This window comes from Botryllus schlosseri, chromosome 13 (genome assembly GCF_051294905.1).
Source record: "Botryllus schlosseri isolate E-star chromosome 13, Bs_hap1, whole genome shotgun sequence".
NCBI lineage: Eukaryota > Metazoa > Chordata > Ascidiacea > Stolidobranchia > Styelidae > Botryllus > Botryllus schlosseri.
Genome location: NC_137248.1, coordinates 16,940,207 through 16,966,172, shown reverse-complemented (window position 1 = coordinate 16,966,172; position 25,966 = coordinate 16,940,207). Strand labels below are relative to the sequence as shown.

General features: G+C 39.4%; 2 protein-coding genes across 2 annotated transcripts in view; both read right to left on the bottom strand.

Moving 5' to 3' along the window:
- The window catches only part of LOC145453902 (uncharacterized), a 63,727-nt gene extending 61,677 nt beyond the window's left edge, over positions 1–2,050 (bottom strand). Inside the window, exon 1 of the mRNA XM_080331869.1 lies at positions 365–2,050. Within this exon, the coding sequence (XP_080187995.1) occupies positions 365–480 (116 nt within the window). The 5' untranslated portion in view covers positions 481–2,050. The remainder of the gene's footprint in view (positions 1–364) is intronic.
- Positions 2,051–9,837: 7,787 nt separating this feature from the next.
- LOC145453909 (uncharacterized) lies at positions 9,838–24,162 on the bottom strand. The gene is made up of 6 exons (XM_080331877.1): positions 23,875–24,162; positions 23,504–23,660; positions 22,858–22,979; positions 12,222–12,306; positions 11,524–11,620; positions 9,838–10,794 (listed from the first exon to the last, which is right to left on the bottom strand). Exons 1-6 carry the CDS (start codon positions 23,976–23,978, stop codon positions 10,526–10,528), a joined length of 834 nt encoding a protein of 277 aa, XP_080188003.1. The 5' UTR covers positions 23,979–24,162; the 3' UTR covers positions 9,838–10,525.
- Positions 24,163–25,966: the final 1,804 nt, after the last annotated feature.

The window sequence follows — 25,966 nt, the reverse complement described above, 5'->3', positions numbered from 1 at the left end:
GAAAAGCTTTGTAGATTATACACAGCAGTTCATAAGATCTCGTGTTCAACTTTTGCACACAAAAATTTGCACAACGAACTAAGACCTTCAAGCGTCCAGAAGTGTATGGTGGGGTTGTGATAATGAAATTTCTGGTTAATCATGGCGCCGTCACTAGTGCTTCCATTGTTTTCACTAATCTGCTGGAAGGGAGGGGGGCTTGGATGGATTATATTCTTCGCAGTATCTCGTCGTAGTTACTATCCTGTCTTCGTAACCCTCGGTAACATTATAACTGCTTTTGATCCAGTGCAGCTGGTTGGACAGTAACCGAATAGAACAGCCCTGGTATGAAAACGTGCGCATACGTTGGTATGATACTTACGTACACGAGTCCACAAAATCACAACTCTGACTACGAGCTTTAGAAAGTAGCAGACTGAAGACCGACAGTACCGTAGCAAATGAGATCGTTTCGTATTTAAGACTCTTCATCTTCATTTTAACTGTTCTATGTAGTCTACATATAGATAGTGTCAGTACCTGTAACTCAAACGAAATATTAGTTATGAAACTACCTCATATTGTTCATGTAGGAAATATACAACCAATATATCCAGGTCTTGCAAAGGCATTGCGACTAATTCTATCGTTTTTTGAGTTCATACAATGTCAATACGTCCAAAACCACGGGTATATCAAATTAAAAGTTGACTTCGCTTTTAGTGGGAATTTACTATGCACATAGGCCACTTTTCTGATATTGATCAGTAATCAACCCAAATTTATATGGGTATGGATATATCCAATGATGCTTTCAAAGTAGTTATAGACTGATATAACTGCATTACAATAACATGGAAATATTTTTAAGTAATTGAGCTTCTTATCTACCGACGTTTCCATGCTATAAGCTATATTTGTTATACGTAGTTAGAGACTGATATAACTGCATTACAATAACATGGCATTATTTTTCAATAATTGAGCTGTTTATCTAGCGACGTTTCCATCCTCAAAGCTATATTTGTTTGCTTTCACAACGCACCCCGAATCATGTCAAATTAATACGACACTAAAAGTCTCATTTTTTATGAAGGAGATTTCTGAAATGCAATTGAAAGATGATAATGTTCATGTGATTATCTTACAGTGAAATATTAAAAGCATTGACGTATTTGATTTTGACATTTAATCACGTTTCAAATTAATATGTAGCGTACAGATGATTGTCTGCATAGGGGCTCAAAATAATATTGGTTTATACCAGTGGTTCCCAACATTTTTATCTTAATTCCCCACTTCCGAATTATTCCGAGCCTTCATTCCCCACCTAAAATTTGTATATCAACCCTATTAATTTGCTACCTCTTATAAAATTTTGCAAGACTTTGATCAGTAAATACGTGATATTGGGGATGGTTAAGATCCCCGGGATTGATAATTACACAGCGGTAAAATGGTAACCGTAAACGCGACTCCGTAAATATATGTATCCACCCTGGCGCGCAGCCAACAGAAAAATAGGAGGGGCTTGAAAATTTCCAAATGTTGTGGGGTAGCATCAATTTACATACGTAAATGCCGAATAATACACGGGTCAGATAAACTTCCTGGTGTTGACGAGCTCATGCGTTTGATATACAAATAAGCTGCCGTAAACTTCCCTTTCGCATGCTATTAAAAGAACTTGAAACTAAATAAATATCTAGTTTCATTTATAACGAGTCTGGATGTGCTATTAATTAGCGAGTCCATGATTTCCCTCGAGTAGCCTACATGTTCAGCAATATGAGCTCTTAATACAACGAATCAGGATATTTTCTATCACTACGTTTCGTGACCGATGATGGTGTACAAATAAATAAAAACAGTTGCTGGACGTCATGTGTCGCTATCCAGGTGATTCTTGCGAATCGGAGGCACTGATAACATGAATCGCTCAATTGTGAATGAGCTAAGAAATATTCGAGATATCGCTCGGCTTTTCTAAACGAACTTTAATAAAGGAGAACTATAAAGATTTTTTTCAAAAGTGAGTCTATTCCCCACCAGAAATCCCGAAATTCCCCACCGTTTGGGAACCACTGGTTTATACACAAGTAGAAATAAAAGTTCTGCGTTGAAGTAAAACTACGTCATATCCGAGCTCGCCAAAGTAGGTAGTTCTGCCTGAAAACGTGTTAAGTGGAAGTAGAAATAGAGGCACTGAGAAGCACAGTCACTTGAGTATGTGGTGCAAGTAGGCAAAATAGCCAGAATCCATGTTAGTACTGGGACAAAGCCGAAGTACTTCGTTATTGACCACCTCTGCTTGTCTGCACATTCTCTCTGCCATACATATCTGTATAAACGTTGCATACTAACATTTGAGAGGCGTTTACTTCGATGTGTGAGACGTAGGTTACGTGATGGTACACATCTCAAATTTGAGTCCCGTTCCGAAGAAGTTTGGGTCTTCTATATTGTGAACTTGACATAGCTAGACTTTCCAGGCAAAAATGTTGTGAATATAATACCTTGCAGACTATGTTCTGTGGCGTGTAGCTTTGCTCACTATTTTTTTCGATATACTTGGTTCATAATTCATACTAATGAAGCTAAGTATTTTATACTATCGTACCAGAGCGTTCGTTACCTATAGCCCTGAGCTTCGCCAACACTTTAATATTCTCAGCTATTAGTAGTACTAGGACAACTACTGCAACAATCAAATCTTTAATTTCAGAAAGCTATGCAGAAAATTGAATGACATAATACCAAATGCTGTAAATACTTCAAAGCAAAGAGTTTATGATCAGTCGTTTAACTCGTTTTACTGCGCATCAAAAGCAATATCCCCGGTCGGTGCCAGAAGGCCTCAACACCAATAACATCAGATAACGCTTAATTAGTAACTAATGCACTGTGGGCAAACAAAATTCACTGTGATTGTATGAGTTATTCTAGTTCGTAAAGTGATAAATGAAGGCAGGCATAAATATTTATGTAATCAGAAAAACTCAAATCGTGCATCTCTGTACTTTCGCGGGGACGAGTGCAAACCTACATGCGTATGTGTTTACATTCTTCACGAAATCACACGCAGAACAATTGAACATGTATCACGCGTTGCATAAAACAAATATTTATCACGTTGCATCTTATACAAATCTCTGAGTTTTTGATCACTCAGCACTCGGCACATATACGCCTGTGCGTGTAAACTAAATGTTAAAGAATTATTATTAACGTTATTACCTCGAAACAAGCTACGATACTACAACAATGCTATGGACCCCATTGAAATTCAACTCGCAGTAGAGAGCGATATACGATTCCTCTCGTGTAAAACAAAAACCAAAACACCATCATTACCCCAATTAACGTCTCACTGTATCAATTTAAGTATAACAAATCATACCTACACTTTGGTTCTTGGTATTTTGAACTTCTTGGCCTGATAGCGCAGTGGTATGATCCACACTTGCAACACCAATATAGATGGCGGGTTTGAATCAAAACGAGGTTGACTACGGAATTCCTTCCCATGTGCTGGAGGTTGATCTCGGTTTCTCGTCATCTGATCCGCTTAAGGAATGTTTTAAAAATATCTAGAAGTGGGATTGGACATGGCGCTCCTGGGTTTTTCCACCCAGATCTGGGGTTTTCGAGCATCACGTGGGTTTCTGGGTTTTTGTGTTTGAAATCTGTTTTTTTTTAACATCATGTTTGTCAGGTCAATTCTACTGTGATTAAAACGGTAGGGGCAACTCTGGAGCAGTTGTTTTACAATTCAAAATGATTTATGACTTGAATACCAGCGCTGCAAGAAATTCGTTGTGTGTCAGTAAATAGTATGTAACTGCTGTGAAGTTTGCAATTATTGCACATGGAAAGACCAAATGTTGATTTAACTAATTTACCATGTTGACATCAGAGTATATTTACTTTCAACAGGGACACTCAAAGAGAGACAGTTTGGGCACCCGGGCAAGTTATTCAGAGGGAGATGGATTTGGTAAATTCAAATATACCCTTAATTTTATGATTTGGCAGTTTCTTTTTCGACTAAACATCCCAGATAAAAGTGCTTGTCCCAGGTTTAATGAATTGAAAGTTTTTTTTTTTCAATCTACCTGGTCATCTCACAACTACCCTAAAATCATCCTCATCATAGATGGGGATTAGCATTGTTACGAGCATTACGAATATATAATACACTACGTATTGACCCCCCATACCAAATGCCTCGTAGCAATGTGCCTAAAGGAAAACATCATATTTCGAGGGATTTGCTCATTTAACTGAATGAAATGTATAGTATAAAAATAAACCGTTGGGATTTCAATATCAAGAGCTAAAACTTTTTCTGTGTCCGTATAACTGTCATTGATGACTCTCAGTCTCTGTTTTACAGCTATATCATGGAAATTTAAGTGAAATATAGGATCTGGGTTTTTCTTTTTTTTAACGTCCAAATCTGGGTTTTTCCAAAATATCTCAGTGGCATCCTTGAGTGGGATGTGCTGCAAATTGGGAGCAATGGAGTCATATTAAAGAATATGGGAATGGTGTAAATGTTTTTAGTTGAAAAATACCATGAATACCACAAACAATAACAAACATTAGGAACTTTGTAAGATCACACAAGATGAGATTGCGATGCCACGAAAATAATCGGCAGCACTTGAAACTTGCTGTAGTCAATGAATCAAACTCCCGCCCTAGCACACAGACATAGTAATGGGCCCTCGATCAACGTGCCCACTTGATGTGACGTATATAGTATAAAGCAGGGGTCACCAATCTTTTTGCTACCAAGGGCTACTTTTGGGTACTGATTGAATCGACGGGCTACCGTTTACTCCCGCCGTTTACCCATACCCGACTGAATTTACGCTCATTTCAACTAGCTAGCCACCAATACTTTTTAAGAAATCCCGAATTACTTCGCACCATGTTTATAATAATTATACAACAACAGTCAGCTCAAATTTTAAAATACATCATGTCACACGTTAGACTGGACAGTGGACATCATGTTATCTGTTTCTATATCAGTCAGTGGGAGGCCTGGCATTGCATGCTATCAACTAGTGCGCTGTACTCTGGTATGTAACTTGACACTACAACTCTGAGTGAGTGTCCCAGAGGTTCATTAGTGAGGCGTGTTCTATGTTTGTTTTTGATGAAGTTCATGTCCGCAAAGGCTGATTCTCAACGATAAGTTGAATCAAACACGCTTGCAACCTTCGCAGCTGCTGCGCATACGCCACTGTACTTTTCCGTGTCAACAAGGCACCAAAAGTCTGCTGGAGCCTTGTGGGCTTTAAGGTGGAGGCCATTTCGCGGTGTTACAATTTCAATCTCCAACTGTTCAGCATCCAGACATGACAGACTGCATTATACCGGACAGCAGCATCGATTACAGAAAGTTAGAAACATGGTACTAAACTGCGTTGAGTGTAAGAGTGACAAGCTTTGTCAAAAGATACAATGCGTAATGGGCATACAGATATTAATAATCTGCTAGTACTTCAACGCTATCTGCTACCGAATAGTAATGTTGTTTACTACTTTGGCATTGTCTTGGACGTCGAGCTACCATAACGGAAGCCCCCGCCATTTCGAAAAGACCTTGGATGACATTCTGTCATGTCGCCTGTATGGGCAGTGCGCCGTATTCTACGTCTTCGATATCTTGTGATTCTATTACATCTTGGTATATTACTAATTGTAATTTAGTTTAAGGATATTTGATATCATCATTAAGTGTTTATATATATGTGTTGTCATTTGTAAGTTACGTGTTAGTGTGATTTAAACATGTATAGCTAAGTCTATCAATCTATATATTTAAAAGCTCACTGGTAATGATCTGACGAATATTGGTAAATGCTGCTATTCGATCTATTTTTAAAACAGGCTCGCGGGCTGCTCATCTGATCCTCGCGGGCTATACCTGGGGCCCGCGGGCACCACGTTTGTGACCCCTGGTATAAAGGCTAAGTCCGTCTGGCAATCTCAATACGCATTCTAGCTTCTAGCATTTACCCGACAGAGGCTGCTTGTATTTAAACCTGAAGGTGATGATACTCGAGGACACCCAGTCCCGCTTGGGCCTCATCCTCCTTCTGTTTTACGAAAATTGTTGGGTAATGCGATTGTACATGCGCGAAATGAAGAAATCTTTAAATAAACCACTATAGACACTATAACTGAACCCTGTCAGCGCTCGCGTGTTTTTTGTCCGATGAATACGCCGAGGGAAGGTTTGATGTATAGTCTGAACATTACAATTATCCCATATGATACCTTTAACGGATATCCAAACTAATATTCGTGTACCTTCTATGTAGGGGAGATGTGGTACCAATGGATCACTGGGACCGAAAATACTTGAAAAATTCTCCATGATAATTCTATGATTGCATTCCGTGAATTTGTCCACAATTACATGCTGACAGAATCTTTCCTCACATGCAAAAAAATTCGACCTGCGTGAATTATGGGGTCTGTGACGAATGATTTACGTTTTAGGGGGTGTAAAGTAAATTTGGATCGACATTTGCATTTTTCTATATCACCTTTCAGACTAACAAACCCGCCATGATTTTTAATGTGAAATATAGGGCTTGTATCAGGGTATATAATTGCACATATTTTTTGAATCAATACCATCATCGAACGGACTATTTTCAAGTCAATTACAATATTTATGGGGTGGGGGACCTATGGTATCGTGGCCAAATCAAGCAAAATAGATGGACCAACTAATCACTTAACAACAGAAACTCGCCTACATATATATAGGCTGTAAATCATATTTACCTGTGGTGTTTTATCGCTATTACGAGGTATTTGAAGGTCGATTTGCGGCTGATATGTATGTGGCATTAATTTTGTAAATTTAGGCGTAAATCAAAACATTATTTTATGCCAACATTTGAGTTGATATAATCTTTTTTATTCTTGAAGGTCGCGACGAAACATTCTTCATTGACTTGCTGTAGCTTAGCTTACAGTACACAACAAAACAAGTTAACAAATTTGAGTTTTTGAGCGAATGTCTCATAGGTCCCATGGTCGTGTGCCTTTGAACCCACCGGGTGGGGACCGATGACACGTTCGAGCAACAAATTTTAAACGTTTATAAATATTTTTTGAAAAGGTGGATATTCATGTAAATGTCTGCGATAGGTAGAACTTGTATCGAAGTGTTGAGACAGCAAAAGATCTGCTATTCTCTGCTGAAGATTTGCGGGCCAGATATCATTTTGCAATTTTTGATCCATCGGTACCACATCTCCCCTACTCGGAGCTGTCCTGCTTTTTACATGTTTGCCATCCCAATCATAATGGATAGTCGTGAGATCTAACCACTGTTGGCTTGTACGAGTATGTTGCCATTGCGTAGCTATACCTTGACTAGTAACTTAATTAATTCCCAATAATATTGGCACGGGTGGTCAAAGTAGTCGGTTGAAACTCAAGTACAAGGAGAGATTCGCCGTAAATTTCTATTCTAGTACAAGTAGGCTACAAGTAAAAATAGTCTAAGATCCTATCCGCATGAATAAGTTGTACAATTAGGCAAACCCCACTCGAATACTCCGACAACGTAGAAGTACTTCGTTACTGACCGACTCTCTGAATATAGGGTATAGAAATTCTCCATACGGTAAATCCCAATCCTTTTTAACTGCCATTGACGTCTTTCGCTATATATTACTGTACATCAGTTTTTGTTAATTGGGATTCATGATCTTTCTGTAACAATGATTGATCTATTTCTGCGTGACAAGCGAATTGACTGTGAGGCGACAGATACAACGAGCCTATCTAAATCATGCTGAGACGACACCCTGGAGTAAATCAGACGCGATTATCTACTGCAGTGGTTCACAAACTTTTTTGACACGCACCCATTTGTGATAGTGAAAAATTTCGCCTTTCGCCCCCTTATCGTCACATCACAAAATTCAACCAGAATGCTGGCAACCCAACGGATAGTACAGATCATGGAAGGTTATGACTGAAGATGAGAGAATTCTCAAATATGAATTTCGGACTATACACAGAGTAACAACTATGAATTGGAGGTAAATGTCACAGTTGACCGCAACTACGCGCCCCTTCAGATGCTTTCACGCCCCCCAATAGGGGCGCCCCCCAGTTTGAGAATCACTGATCTAATAGATGTACAATATACAAAGGAAATAAGGAATTACGATGAACGAGATACGTTCAAACGGTATGTATGAATAGTTTGATCAATAGTATAACTAGTAGTAGGACGAATAGTGACTAGGAGTATGAGCTAGCGGTAGGATGTCGGTATAGTACGGCGTATGATTTACAACTGTGCGTTTCAATTTTTCAGGATAACTAATATACAATTGAATAGTATATTCATATTGAAATGAACCCGAATATTTTCGGCTGACACTCGTCAGGGGTAATCGTCAGCAACTACTAGATAATTCTCTACTAGTTGCTGACGATTACCCCTGACGAGTGTCAGCCGAAAATATCCGGGTTCATTTCAATATGAATATACTATTCAATTGTATATTGAAGTTCCGTACCTCCAAGAAGCTCTTCAAGGATCACTAATATTAAACAAACAACCAGGCGAGCGATCAGGAATATACTGGATATACTGAGAGCGATCATACAGTACATATCAAGAATTGATTAGCAAGTACCACTACATATTTTGTTTTGGTATTCCTGCATACGCATGTAGGCATATATGACATAGGTACCTTTTTATGCCTTACTTCCTAACTCTGAATAGTACGGATGGTGTAAACGTGAGGTTCACGTTTGCGTTCTGTGTGTGAACCTCAGTAATTAAGAGGTTCACGTTCACAAATTAACCTTGATAGGTTTTGGACTGTGAACCTAATCATATATTAGAATTTACGCCATTACAACATCTTCGGTTGAGATTTATTGCATTTCAACTAAGGCTACTCTGTACATGGTGCTAAACGATCATGCACCATGATAATCTCAAAAAGTCAAGTCGAGTCATGACTCGAGTCATAACAAACCTGCCTACATAACTTGTTAATGGGGTAATACCGGCAGCAAGTATATAAACTCATTTACACTCTTCGCAATATCAACGTATCAATACTCAGACTCCGAATACAATGACCGGTCTGGCTTAGACCGTTAGCGCGAAAGCAAATATTCCCTTGCAATGCAAGTCCTTGTCGAAGTTGGTGTCAAAGTGACGGAAGATATTGATTTATGTATTATTGTAATATATTATATTTGATTGCCCCATATTTGATACATTTGGCGACGTTTAAAACGTCAGTTTGTACTTCGGCATTGTGGCATTGTGTGGCCCGAGTCGGTTAGTCGTCGCTAGGTATCGTGTACGTACATTAAAATAGGCAATCACTTCACTGAAATGGTGAAGCGAGTGGCGCAGTTGGTTAAACACTGCAGTCACGAAATCGATGGTTGATGGTTCGAGTCTCGGCTCTGCCATGTTTCTATGTGTCGGAGGTTTATCTGGGCTCCTCATTGCCGAACCCTCTGTAACACAGCGCATTGAAATAGCTCAGACAAATCGAGAGCCGAACTCTCGAAAGGAGGTAGCCGAAAAAAGACTCAAGTTCAAGAAGACATGCCATTATGAAATTTACTGTGTGGGCGCAAATAACCACGATGTTGCAAGCGCAAATTATATGCGCTAATAAAACAACAACAACAACAACACTGAAATGCAGGGTTGGAATTAGCAGTATGACGTCACGTGACGTCATGGGGTTCGCGTTCGCGTTCACACTTCACACGAACCTGAACCTTTCAGAGGTTCTTACCATCCTAACTGTATAGTGTTATCAAACCAGTGTATTACTTGAAAGAAGTTTTAATGAAAATAATATAGATATATACAGATAGCCTATATATTTCAAATAAAACAAACGATATCCATCACTGATCAGCGTAAAACGTAGTGATTGACTCTGGACCGCTCGATATTGCATGCATACCCAGTAGTCAGTATTGAGTCGTAGCGAATAAATGGAATGCAACTTTTCAACTTAAATAAAATGCCATGCAACTCATCATGCAGTCATATCTCTCTCACTTCCCAATTCCTTGTCCTATTGGTCTTACCTTAACTTACTGGTCGTTCAAATATTATTGAGTGGATTGCACAACTGGGGAGCACCACAAATGGATAGTATACCTCTTCATCCCGAATCAAGTGTATATCTAGTCTAGGATAGCAGCACTTGAATAGCAAAAGCTATTGGGAGCCTACACGTGTAATACCAATCGTTTAAATAAACAGATTGAAGAATTTGGTCAAATTATACTCCAATTTGTGTCTACGAATCTACGGACATGAATTTGGATCTGGACGTCGCCAAGAGATTGCTAAGAATTGTCAATTTACTTGGAAGCATCGATGAAGATCAATCATTACCATGTACGGATGCGGACTTGATTTTTATATGAAAATTGTACATCTGCTACTTATGGCAATATTTTTGTAGCAGCCAAAATACAACCAGGTAAGCTTGTAGCCGAGAGTTTATAACGAATCGTCCGGAATTCCGTCTCCATTTATTTTTGACGAAGGCATCGGTCCACCCGTTACATCACTAGGCCCGAAACCCCTCTGTTCAGGTTCGGAACTGTCCCAGGCGAAGGTTCCAGCGTATTTCAGTCCCAGCACAAGCAAAGCGACGAAAAACACTAAGAAAAAATCATGGAAAACCAATGCCGTCATGGCGCCCCCGACATCCATCCACATATACGCGTTTTTTTCCTGGTTGGGATTGTGAACGTTGACGTTGATATCTAAATTGTGAAAGTTTATTACTCTTCCTTCAATATCTGATGCTTGGGCCTTGTCAACGAACGAATCACCCCAATTTCAGGTGAGTCACAAAAGCAAATATCTATCACGTTAATTAACTATGCATCAACAACAATGTTAAAAGTGGTGAGTAAGCATATTGGTAAGATCCACGACTGCAACACCAACGGATTGCGGGCTCAAATCCGACCGAGGTCGACTCTTGAATTCCTGCCTAATTGTTGGAGGTTTATAGACGCCTCTTCGCCATCTCATGGCGTGTAAGCGGTGTCTTATAAAGGCCTAGAAGTGGGCGGTGCTACAAGTCGGCACATATAAAATAAAAATAAAGACAGTCGGCCTGGTGTAAATGACCATTGCAGTCGACAAACACCTTGAATAACGCAAAGAGACATTGTCAAAAGAACAAAACCAATAAAACATTATTTTCACAAAACACAAAAAAAATATTATGATGAATAGGTAGGCCGACTGTGTCAGTGTCACTTGTACTGTATGAGTCAGTTGGGGGTTTTGAGCTCCGCCAAACCCATGGGACTGACTCAGCGAACACCTGAAGTTCGTTTGAATCCAGGTTAAGAACCACTGTTGCAGACTTGCATTTATGTGATTTTACAAGGTTAGACATCACGACACATATATTTCTTGTAATTACTAGTTATAGAGTAAGCTGATTTAAAATGTTATGTCAATTGCCAACGCATGCTTACCGCCGGGACTGGATGATGGCATCGGCCCCACGGGGCTTAATATTCCACCGTCATCACAAAGGCCGGGACAAGCGCATGGAGTCTCAAGGATGAAGCCCTGTAACATATCCCGGTATAAATATCCTTCACCTCCAATAATGTCAACTACATAGTGTTATCTTAAGAAAGCAGCTTAAGAATAAAGTAATGAGTGTTATGACGTTCGATCTGCAACGTCTTTCCAACTGCACATGCGTGATTTTCAGAAATTGGGCTAAGAAATTTGTCACGTGGTGCTGGTTATAATATATAGGGTACGAGGTGAAAAAATACTTAATATATGCCGATTTCGGACGCTGAACTACATGATCTGAAATCTTTTCCGCTCTCGTTTATGCCGACGCTGAATTACAGCGATTATGACACGTTCACTTCCTAATGTATACGCATTACGCACCTTCAAAATTTGTGATAGTATGAAGATTTTTATTTTCATTGTTCAATATATTTTGAAAACTACATGACATGGATTAGGATCGTTTATAGGTCGCTCATAAATAGTTCTAGTTTTGACTCTGGGTTACGCATACATCACTGTTACAAACAATCAAGGTGAATTGCATTTTTTTCTCAGTGTTACGATATCGAAACCTATATATCTGACGATAAGGACGTCTACATCAAGCCAATCTAATATTAAAATGGAAGATCACACTCACATATTCCGTGATTACAAGCTCCCCAACATATTTCAAGGTGTGCGTGTTAACACCCGCGTCGCAGATAAGGAGTACCCTGGAATTCCTAAATGTAGATCATGCAAATAAATTGCGGACTGAATGATTTTGACACTATGGCAAAAAAAGGCAAATTCACTAAGCCCATATGAGACCCGAACAGATATTATTTAGATCAGGGGTCTTAAACAGGCGATGGCATTTTGGATTTTCAAGTATTCAAGAATATATTCAGTTAAACATATCTTTTTTTAGATTTGAGAACTCGAAGTTGACTCTGAAACTTCTCCAAAAACCAGAAAACTCATCAAACTTCACTATCTCATTACTTCCGAAAGCTACCATGCGGTGGAAAATCAACTAATATGTCACAGTTATTTTTCATGATGATAAAACATGACCCGTTGATGATTCGTGACTGAAAATTTGGATTTGGGCGTGACCCTTCGTAGAATTACTCGAATTCGGACTGACTGGGGCTAGTTCTGACAACTTTTGTAACTTGTTTTACAGCTTCCTACAGCTTCGTATATACTCACAATCTATGTACTATGATGTTTTAAGCTGTTTGGAGGGATTTTATAGTGCAACTTTTTGCAACTTTCTTCTATTTTTCATACCAACTTTTACTGCAACTTTTATCAAATATTGCTTCAAAATGTAAAGGAGTGATTTAAAAGCTTGCTATATACTATTTTTAGTATGATTCTATTCTGTTTAATTCGCATAACGAGGAGTTACATGATGGGTTAGCTGCATCTCACTGTGTTATATATGACAAAATGGCTTGCAAGCCAAAAGCTCAACTACCCCGCCAAGTACGATCGTGTTCGAACAATATGTAAATAGATCGCTTTGTTGATGCTGCCGTTCAAATTTGAGACAGTTTCCAATTTCACGAACGCCCAGGCGGGACCGCCGAAAATAACATTTCCGCTGGGTCACCTTATTCATGCAATAGATTTTGTTAAAGTCGCGAAGAGTGAGTTTCTCTGCAACGTCGTGGGTCAAGTTTGCGAACCTAGGGGATTTGTGGTGTGGTGTTTGACTTATTTTAGGGCAGTGGTTCCCAACCTGTGGTACGCGTACCACTAGTGGTACGCGAAGGTCTTCCAGGTGGTACGCGAGTAGATTCTGTTTTTTTCGACCGAAGGGAGTTATTAGTTTAGTTGAGGTTGATTTTGAGTTTTCTGAAGCCGCCGTCATCGTCGTGGTAAGGTACGTCGAAGAAACGAAACCGACTTGTTGCGCTCATGCATGATTTTCGATGCGCTGTGAGCAAACGTATGCCACGCATCGACCAGCTACTGGAAAATAAACAAATGCTGCCATAGCATTAAACCAGGGGTGGCCAACCTGCGGCAGTAGAAGGAAATTTGTGCGGCCGTGGACACGTATTTCAATTTGTATGTGTTAGCTGCCGTCGACATGAAAATTGAATTTACGAATTTACTCCCAAATTTTTAGGAGATTTTGATTAACTGTGAAATTTTCTTCGCGCTGGGCGCGATTCAACGTGACTTCATGTTTTCGATATTAATGTAGTAGCGCCCTTTGCAACCTGAGCACCACAGTATAGAGATGTGAACAGCAACGAAACATGATGCGCCCCATATAAAAATACCAACTTGGAATCGTGTCTTTCTCACGAAAGAAATTTGTTTCTATGGTGCGTTTGGGCGATTTCAATACCTTTCCAATATACCCGCAATCATGATGGGAGGTCAGGAAATAGCAGTATTCAACAAAGTGACTTATTACATTTGGTCCACCCGAAGATACATCATCATTTATAACTAATGCCCTAAATTTTCGAAAACACACCGTCCATCAACTTTACCGGAGAATCTGATCACGTTGGCTGAGAAAGAATAAATATTTGATAGTTATTTGTGAAACTACGAATATTAATGACAAAATTCATTCGTGAATCTGAAAAATTTTCGCGCTTCGCGCGACCATGACCAAGCGTGAATTCATAACATGCCCACTTGCAATTTCGGTACGTTCGCCGATATGATTAAACAGGTTAGTCTGGAGCTCACCGAAAATGGACATGGACAGTTTAAAATCGGTATTTGTCATCCAGTTTGTTCATTACGAACTATGTCCCGGAATGCGGCCGTAGGCTGCATGACTACTCGAAATCCGGCTGTGAATAGCAAAAAGGTTGGCCACCCCTGCATTAAACAAATGAACTTATGTTGTTTGTTTTTATTTCATTATGTTGTTGTTCTTCTTGTGACTGGTGGTGAAAAAACAATTCCTTGCATCTCATCATCAACCCTTGCTGATAATGCCTAGTTTAATAGAATTTGTTATAATAGAATTTGTTATTACACCTCGCATAGGTCAAATACGTCGCATAGGTCAAATACGTGATTATGACGTCATAAATGGTGGATGTAGGTGGTACGAGAGCACTGCATAAAACCTCGAAATGGTACGTGGGTGGAAAAAGGTTGGGAACCACTGTTTTAGGGGAAAGGGGTTATAGCTATGTTGTTTGGCTTTTGGGGGGAAATGATTCTCGCATTGCGTAATTTTCTCGCTATGTGCTGGTATAAATGTAATTTTTGGCGGTTTCGCCGGGCCGTGCGTTAAATGGCAGTAAAGTAACAAATTTGACAGCTCTGCAGGAACTATATAGATTGTACAGCGGAACCTTTCGAGTATCTCATACCGTAACAATTCAACAAAATCTATAAATGCAACTTTTTACTGCAACTTTTGTTAAAAATAAATGTAGCTTTTTCGCGATTTTGGTGCAACAAAAACTTGCTCTAGTGATAACATATAAATGACTAGAGTTCGAGGTGAGTCGAGTCAAACGTTAAAATCAGAGAAGAATTTGTGAATCGGAGCGCCATAACTGGTATGACAACGGACGTAACAAACTAGGAAACTGCTTTCATGAGTAATTTATTCAGCTGAAGAATATTCTTCACACTACGCGCAATTTTATGTCAATAGGCTTTTTTTAATTTTATTACAGGTACCATTATAAATTGTGCTGAAAATAGACAGGGGATACAAGAAGACTTATTGGAAGCACAAGGGGTGCGATCGTTAAAAAGGTTAAGGAACACTGCTATTACCTTGGAACAATATTTATTGTATTTAAGCTGTTATTGATCTGTTCCAATATTCGAATATCTAACGCAATTCGAATTTGACTTTGGCAATGCAGAGTTGTAACCAAGTCACAAGGCTCCGAGTCACAAGTCAATCTCACTTTTATAGTTTTGACTCTCGAGTCAAGTCGAGTCATTTCAATTCACCACCCAGTCCAAGTCAGCGAGCAGAGTGCCGAGTCCAAGTCATGGAATTATTACTCGAGTCCGAGTCCAAGTCATTGTGTTGACTGCTCAGTTTCCAGTTGAAGTATTGGTAAACCCACTTTTTATAACTCTGTTTGGTGATATCGAATGGTTCGCATTTATAACATACCAATTTTCCTCATTTTTAGCAGTTTATGGTCGCATTTTCAAGTACCAGTACCAACAGACGAAATCCCAATAGTGTGTTGGCTTCGGAATTACAATGAAATGTCGGTCTTGGCCGTCTGAGTCTCGAGTCAATGAATTGGTTCGAGTCATGCGCAATGACTCGAGTCCAAGTCGAGTCAATACACAGGTTGACTCGAGTCGAGTCGAGTCATTTCCGTATTTTGAATAAATGACTCGAGTCAAGTCGAGTCATCAGAAAATCGTGACTCGAGTCGGACTCGAGTCGAGTCATGACTCGAGTCATTACAACCCTGTGGCAATGACATGTACAGTAATCTACTTATGAGGACTATACCAGAAAAAAACAGATTAGGCTATATTGCTCAAATGCTCTGATATCAGATCAATCTTTTATAAATTCTAAAATATTCTACCTCTAATTTCGGTACTTCAAATGTCCGCTAGCTGCAACATTCTAACGCTGCAGCTTCTATGATGTCATCATTCATTTGCCCTCTTGCATCGTGTCTATGATTCATTATTTTGGCAAATTATGCCCATCACAAAACAATTTTATTCAAATATTTACAAACATGACTTTTTTCTGCTAAGCGTGAATAGTACAATGGTTAATTACATTTTGATGATGTTTGTAGAATGCAAGTCTGCAAGGTCCCGTCATATAAGGCCTACTTGGAAATTATATATTAAATACCGCTATGATTGATGCTGCGGCCCGCGGCGTCATCAAAAACTTGGAAATTGGCCCACGAACACATTTTAGTTTGAGACCCATGGTTTAGGGCAGGGGTGGGCAAACTAAGGCCCGCGGGCCGCATGCGGCCCACAGCACCGTTCTGTGCGGCCCGGGAGAGTTTATAGATACTATTGAGAAAATGCTACCAAAATCGCATTATTGCAGGGACTTGATTAAACTTTTTCTTAGCATATTTCACCGTTTTTAAAGTAGGGGGCGCGAAGCGAAGCTCAACTGAAAATTTATTTTGCGTTCCGCGTGACTTCTTTCCAATTAATAATTGATGCTCTACATTTAGTCTTAATCTCGTATTTAAAGATCTATCACCCACAGTCGTAGCCGTCCATGCCATTAAACTATCCGTTAAATTTGCTTGCTTCCTGGTTGCGTTTTGTGATATGACGATAAAGTAGGCGCGAAATCTTTCAATATCACAAGGGGGCCGTGTGTAAAAAGTTTGAAAACCACTGTTCTAAGGTAAATACTTTCTATATTACTTTTTAAGTTTAATTTCTGGCGCGACAGCCCGATCTCAAGGCCCACGCAGTTTGAAAGGTTTTAACTGCTAAACATCACAGAAATCCTAAACGAGATTGACATATTTCGGATCATGAGTGCGATTTCAGATTGGCCACCCCAGCTTTAATTATTTCAGTGATGTGCTTATTAAAAACGATTCGCGCGCGTCTTAGGTAAATTTGTTCTCTGTATGCGTAGAATTAGGGCATTTATATTTATCCATACATAGTAGAAGCGTGTTTGAAGCTAACATGGTTATGATGCTGTCAGCATTGTGTGCATACTGGAGCTTAACCGAAGTGGAATATATAAATCTGTTCTGCGAATCGGGACAACCGACTTTCAACTTTAGAGTTTTCACAAATTGGTTATTGAGGTCGACCAGCCTATGAAATGCCGCCACTGTTTCGGACGCGTGTACGATATCATCAAAGCTATGTTTGGTTTGTTTTAAATAAGCATATGTATTATCTCCATGACCTCACTATATAATCGAATACCAATATTGCGTTTTGGTTTATAATCCCAATTTTATATAGTGCGGCCCGTGAATGGATTCAAATATTGAATGCAGCCCGCGAGCTCAAAGTTTGCCCACCCATTGGTTGCAAAAACGTTTAAAACCTGGAGTCTGACTGAAGCATATAGCTCAATACATGGGGTTCACGTGTCACGTGGTCCATATCCCCCCTGTGGGCGATTTTGAGAAGCAAGGGAGCAAAAATACCAAAGGTAGCGATTGGGAGGCGATTAGGGTGCGAAAATGTGAAAACGTCCAGTGAGATACATCTAATTAACCTGACTTGGACAACTATAAAATTTTCATCTTTTCCGAATTAGATTAGAATTAGAATTAGAGCTACATCGTTGTTTCCAAATTAGATTAGAATTAGAATCAACTGCGTGGCCTAACCATCGCCCATGTTAGCCAGCAACCAGTACATCGTTGTACTAACGTAAAGTTCTAAAAACTAGGATGTTGTTCGCAGTCTACAAGCTGCTATGCTATAGCAGGGTAGCCTACACCATGTAACAAAAATTTAGTTGAGTCGATTTTTTGATATTTCCTGTACCGTATTCCTTATTAAAACATGTTTCTGACATTTATTTGCTTCAAATGTCGTTTATTATGTTATTTTAAGCTTTTTAAAATGTCCGCACCCTGTTTTTCAAGCTCATTTAGTATAATTTATATTACTTGTGACGTCACATTGATCCATCATTCAATTCATAATAGTTGGTTGGGTAGCAACAATCATCTTCTCAGTCTCGGTTAGTCAGTATTGACTACACTACAGCAAGCAATCTAAAATTACTTTTCGTTCTGTTCTGATTGTGGATCTGATTGTGGATCTAGTGCAGGGGTTCTCAGCCCTTTCTTGGCCGTGGCCCATTTTCCGGTTTGAAAATGTGGTGTGGCCCACCTCTCATCTTGGAATCATAATTCTGTTCAATGCGTGGTAATCGACTGCGCCGATATGTATATTTCTATAAAATATGCGCATTTGTCTCCTAATTTACCGATTATATTTAAACGTAGACCTTTCGGACCATTAAATCGCGCCAAGCGCGACGAAAATTTTCAAGTCAAATAAATATTCTCCAATAAACGACCAACGAAATAATATTGGGCGCCTTCGAGGTCCGGCGATCGGGGATTTGGGTGCAGCAGTTACGGCCTTGGTAGATCATAGGCTGATACTTTTGTGTAGCCCAGTGGTTCCCAACCTTTTTCCACCCACGTACCATTTCGAGGTTTTATGCAGTGCTTGCGTACCACCTACATCCACAATTTATGACGTCATAATCACGTATTTGACCTATGCGACGTATTCGACCTATGCGAGGTGTAACAACAAATTCTATTATAACAAATTCTATTAAACTAGGCATTATCAGCAAGGGTTGATGATGAGATGCAAGGAATTGTTTCTTCACCACCAGTCACAAGAAGAACAACAACATAATGAAATAAAAACAAACAACATAAGTTCATTTGTTTAATGCAGGGGTGGCCAACCTTTTTGCTATTCACAGCCGGATTTCGAGTAGTCATGTAGCCTACGGCCGCATTCCGGGACATAGTTCGTAATGAACAAACTGGATGACAAATACCGATTTGAAACTGTCCATGTCCATTTTCGGTGAGCTCCAGACTAACCTGTTTAATCATATCGGCGAACGTACCGAAATTGCAAGTGGGCATGTTATGAATTCACGCTTGGTCATGGTCGCGCGAAGCGCGAAAATTTTTCAGATTCACGAATGAATTTTGTCATTAATATTCGTAGTTTCACAAATAACTATCAAATATTTATTCTTTCTCAGCCAATGTGATCAGATTCTCCGGTAAAGTTGATGAACGGTGTGTTTTCGAAAATTTAGGGCATTAGTTATAAATGATGATGTATCTTCGGGTGGACCAAATGTAATAAGTCACTTTGTTGAATACTGCTATTTCCTGACCTCCCATCATGATTGCGGGTATATTGGAAAGATATTGAAATCGCCCAAACGCACCATAGAAACAAATTTCTTTCGTGAGAAAGACACGATTCCAAGTTGGTATTTTTATATGGGGCGCATCATGTTTCGTTGCTGTTCACATCTCTGTACTGTGGTGCTCAGGTTGCAAAGGGCGCTAGTACATTAATAACGAAAACATGAAGTCACGTTGAATCGCGCCCAGCGCGAAGAAAATTTCAAAGTTAATCAAAATCTCCTAAAAATTTGGGAGTAAATTCGTAAATTCAATTTTCATGTCGACGGCAGCTAACACATACAAATTGAAATACGTGTCCACGGCCGAACAAATTTCCTTCTACTGCCGCAGGTTGGCCACCCCTGGTTTAATGCTATGGTAGCATTTGTTTATTTTCCACTAGCTGGTCGATGCGTGGCATACGTTTGCTGACAGCGCATCGAAAATCATGCATGAGCGCAACAAGTCGGTTTCGTTTCTTCGACGTGCCTTACCACGACGATGACGGCGGCTTCAGAAAACTCAAAATCAACCCCAACTGAACTAATAACTCCCTTCGGTCGAAAAAGACATAATCTACTCGCGTACCACCTGGAAGACCTTCGCGTACCACTAGTGGTACGCGTACCACAGGTTGGGAACCACTGGTGTAGCCTATATCATGATCGTCCGCTGCTCCATTCACATCGCGAAACACAATCATGAAATCCACGCATCCATCGTGTGACTGGGATTTTAGTTCCACTATGGTGGGGAGTAGTATAATCAGTCTGGGTCAGCTTCAAACAATTCATTGGTGAATGGGATACTACAGAGAAGTGGCGAAAGGTTTTTTAATATGCATGCAATAACACATCTTGTGCCAAACCAATTGAAGTTGCGATGTCAGAATATTCAATCCAATGATACAATCAATTCATGTGACCAGAAGTTGCTATCAATTTGAAATTACGGCTATTTTATCTTTCAATAGCACGACTTGCCTAAGTAGCCTACAGTAAATCGATACATCAATTACATTGCATTCCGAGTTGATTGCATACCCCTTTCAACGGCATACGACATATGCCCCAGCCCCTGCCGGAATGCTTGGTTACTTCAGCATTACCTTCCAGTTAACATACACTAGAAATTATTTTAGTTGCTGTTAGCCCCGTTTTGGACTTGTACATGCTGACTCCATACGTGCCAACACGTCTCATCAGAGACGGATGAAAAGTTTTACGCAGCCCACGTATAACTAGATCGTATGAATATATTTTAAGCGATTAACATAACAAATATAACTAAACTTACATAAATTCCTAAATTTTCAAAATAGCTTTGTGGCCCACCTCAAATGCTCCTGTGGCCCACCCTTTTAGAACCCCTGATAAGTGGGTATGATCTCATCATTAATGTCAAAATCATAAATGAAACTGCCTGCTGGCTGAATTTGATATATCTGTGGTCTGTATATCAGTTTGAAACAAGCTAAGCAAAAATATAGATATAAGTAAGGTTTTTATAATTTTCAACTTTACTTTGGCATGAAAATTGGGGACAAAGATAAAACTGGGCATTTCATGTAATCTGCAAAACATGCGGATGAAATATGGCTAAGGGGGGATCAGCATTCAACGTCATTTGTTATTACAGAAGCTGAAGATAAATTCGAAACCTTATGACATTCCAAGGTTCCGAATAACGAAAAAATGGCTTAACATTGCATATCCTTCTATGGCCTATGCCATCTACTCTTCAGCACCTATTCCTCTTTGCAGTAAGTTTTCACTGCTCAAATTCTCAGGCAAAAAAGCTCCAGAAGACTCGACAGGGATTAAAGATACAGAAAATGACTCCGATGACCATATAGATATAAATCCAAATCATACATTTGTAACCAATACGAATTTGACGATTTAGTCGGGACTCACAAAATTAAATGCGGAAATTCTGACTCCAAGGTTGAAACTAGGGAACGATGTCATTCGTCGAAAAAAGCGCATGAATGATTTTCAGGGTATTCCATAATACCAGCAGATTTCTCAGTCTATAGACCCAAATCATGCAAACAAAACCACGCCGGAAAATTTCTGAAGTGTTTCCATCCCTTTATAATCTATGGTAGCCACTACTTGTGCATATTCCTTCGTTTTGTTGGTGGATTTGTATGTCTAATAAATAATTTGCGTATTATTACAGGGCAATTTTGGGTAAAGCGAGAAATCACAAAATGTGACATTTCTCAAAGACTGGAATCGAAAGAAATTTTTGTATTTTAGTGATTGGTTTGGAATACTAAAACACAATAAATAAAACTTTCTAGCCAACTACAAATTGTGCGAAACTTTGATACATGGTGCTATTATTCGTCACAATATGTACTATGACTGTACGGTGTAGACCAGTGGTTCCCAACCTTTTTCGACCCATCGCCCCTTTTCAAGTTAAACACCGATCATCGCCCCCTAAATTTTGTGAACCGAAAAATGGGCATACAAACTGTAATCACCGGCGGGTTGACCGAAAAAAAAGGTCAACTTTTCGGCACGATGTCGAATTTTACACTTTTGCAACCAAATTTTCATGGATTAACTACAAAAAAAAGAAAGGTAATTTTACCGACTTGACTCCAATAAAGCCGTTTTAACGCGTCCTCGCCCCATGTCGCCCCCTTTGTCCATTTTCGCCCCCCCCTATCGCCCCCCCCTATTCGTTATTCGTGCTAACTCGCTTCAAAATTCCGTGCTCAAAGAGGCATTTTCAGGAAAACAAATTAGATTATAATTTCAACTAGAGCATGGAAACATTTCACAAATTAGATTAAAATTAGAATAAGAGCATAGGAACATTTCATAAATTCAATTAAAATTAGATTACTGCCATTTTGCTCTAATTTAGTGATATTAGACAACTAGAATTTTCTAGTTGTCCAAGTCTGTAATTAACACGGCCAAAAATGTATTAGAAGACGGCTTATTCTGCATATGACGCGACAGTTGACTAATCCAATGGTCAACCCAACGGCAAGTACCGCGTAACCAGGTTATCCGAGCACCGTATCGGAAAATGACCTTTACATGTTAATTCACCGGCGATCATAGTTTCGACACCTTCCTATCTTTCTGAATATCGCAGTCTTGCGGTGTGTTGAAATGATGAATTTTGTTAACAACAAATTGAATTGAATTAAATATAGGCCCACTTTTTTCTGATTCGTAAATATAAGGGGGGGGGGGGGAATTTGTGTCGAGCTTGATAAAGGGGTGATAACTCGAACCTCACCTTGACTCGAACCTCACCTGACCCGACCATACTACGAGCTCGAATGCCCTCCCTGGTTTGAATTGCATTGTAACGTATAGCCAACGTGACTCTTGTATGTTTGTATTATTAAACACTCACAATAGTGCAAATACTTGTATATACCTTTTTTCGTCCAAGGCCGTATAGTGTATCGAAATAGTCCCTTGTGCCGTCGAGTTGAAATATGCTGACTCCTGAGTGCCTAAATCATAGACGGATCCACCAGTCTTAGTCGTTTGCACCACCTGCGCATTATTATATTCATTACGCACTGGAAATAACGGCTAACGGCTAGATGTTGTGTGATATATGTAGAAGGCTGGTAGCTGTGTATATACATACTAAAGTATCCCATGATGGGAATGTTGCAGTTTAATTGCTTGCCTTTTACCAAGTCGTTTCAACTGCGTCCATTATTTTCATTGCATACTTTTCATCGCATATTGAATCGCAAAAAAGGTCATAAACCGATAATGAATACTGACTAAGATATATGTATAAGAACATACCATTATAAACATGCAATTCGTTACATGTCCGGAAATTTGGTTGGAATTGAGTAGTCTACGATACCTGCAGGTCAAATGACAAAATATTGATCGCAACTGGAGAAAAGGTTCATCGACGTCACTCATGCAATTGGAAACCATTGCAGAAATTTCAGATTCTGTGAAATTAGGCTCACGTCGGCGTGGACAATAAGTCAGATTTTGTTTTAGATAGATATCGGTTCCTCACCAAACCACAGGCTTAAGCTATGTAGGCTTACCGCAAGTCCGTAGTAAAATCCAAAAGAAAATTCATAGCACGGATTGTACTTGTAGAGCCATGCATCGTGGCCTGCTATCGTGAACATAGAATCGCTACCGTTTTTCACGCCTAGCCCGCGCAAATTGATTTGACCGCTCGAATCAGACATTTCGCATCTGAATGAATGTATAAATTTTCATTATCATAAGGCCGCGGGCACTAGATACACTGGTTCAAGAAAATAATGCATACTAATGCAACGAAATAGGGAATTTGTTCCGTAAAAACCGAACATAAACTTAAACATAAACACGAACATAAATCATAAGGTATTATAAAACACGCGACAAGTCAAACACATTATATTAGAACACAGTCTATTATACATACGTGCATGAATCAATCATATCACATGATGTGACATCTTCGGCAATTATCTGCGTCAGTGTAACTGACAGTACAGAGAGCAGAACTAGCCACACGATAACCTCCATTCTTGTTATTATATGATAAGCTTGTATATCATAAATCGATAGATCTTATTCTAGTTTAGATATTGCTGTGCCTCGGACAAATTCAGCTTTAATTCGGAGTTTGGATTTCTACTACAGCGGCGTATGCATCACCCTGTTTACAGCGATCTCCGTTTGTCGTTATGCAAAGACGACTATGAGCATTCGTCAAGTTATTGTTTGCGGAACATGCAATCATTATCGTGATGTAAATAGCAAGAGGTAGTTGCGCGTTTTTAGTACATGATCACATTTGTTCTGTTTGATGAGCAAAATGAGACATCTCCCCTTATTACGATGAGAATAGGTTATGCGCCCTATATCGTTTCTTTGTTATAGTAGCTTCAAAGGATTTAATTTTATGGATCATTATTACCAGTAACTTAGCTACTTACCGTTTGTTACCACTGTTGTCCTGCGATGGCAAACTGTGTCCTGTGCAGGGTACAAAACTTTGCTTTGAAACTGTCATGATACAGCTGATCCAACGACCGTCGGCATAGCGCAATGGTGGGATGTCCGTCTTTTTGATCGGTAGGTCTTGGGATTATTCTCCAGTCGAGGCCTGATCAGTAAAACTGATATCCTATCTGTGGCTTCCCCACTTGGTGCTCAGCATTTCATTGATAGCATGCAGGGGTAGGGCAAGACTTAGATAACCATACAAGGCTATTTATTCATCTTTGTTGTCTAGCGGCATACGGCCATCATGTGGGCCTATGTGTACCGTGTGTACAAGTGTATATGCCGCAAAAAATACAAGGAAAAGTAAAATTCCAATGATGCTATCTCGAATTACATTTTGCGAAACAGCACATGTCAATCATCCGGACCTTCAACTGAATATATTATGCCTATATGACTTTATCCGATTCATAATTCTTCCTAAACATCGAATATATATTTGTTATATCTTTTTGGGGGGCTTTGATATTTCGATACCGATAATGATCGAACAAGTCACAAGCCGCTAGAATGTAATTCTTATTTAACCTAAACCGGATAAACATACATGAGAGCCGATATGAGTTCATATTTAGTCAATAGGCTGTGCGACGTACGTAGGACAGCAGGGATTGGTTGCCATATCAATGATGACATTATTATCAAGCTACTCTGCTCCCTTTGCGCCTGTTTTTATGGACTCAGCATGGTGCAGTTCACTCTTTGAAGGGGCCATAAAAAATGTCATGTGATCTTAATTTAACGATGACAGTGTGGATAAGAACAACCAGCGCACATCTTCCTCAATCTAGTGTTCTCCTCACTAATCATTACAAACTCCACTTATAGGTTCATTACGTTTCTTAAAAATAATGTCTCGTTATTGCAAGTTGCAACAAGAGTATGTGCTGCTCCATCATGCACCTGGTGTCATAGGAAGTGACGCATTACATATTTTCCAAGTAATTTCTAATGATAAGGAACTAAGATGGATGTGATACAGTACTATAGGATACTTCGAGTATATGCCAAACAAGATATAGTTAAGATAAATAAATTTATCTTTGCAGTAAGCATTCTATGCGGTCAAATGATATACAGGGTGGAAAGGGAATCAGGGGACAACGACAACCGTGTAGTGGTTGATATGGTAGCAATAAAAAGCTTCACACAAATATGCGTATCCGCTGAGCGCGTGTAACGAATGCTTATTTACCGCAATATTAAGACACATTGCCTACATCAGGGTTATCAAACAAACGACCCGCGGTCCGCATCCGGCCCACCAAGCGATTTCATCCAGCCCGCGAAGCAATTCTGAGATTTTAGGTAAAAATACTATCAATATATAATCCCATAATATGGAAAATGTCGAGCATGCTCATGCGCCGCATTATAACCATGATACAGCGGTGTTGGGGTTTCAGCCAATTATCCTATATAACCAGTCAATCATCTTATTTTCCCAATTACGATATTTTCGAATAACAATGTGGAATCCCTATGATCCTATATATAATGTAATA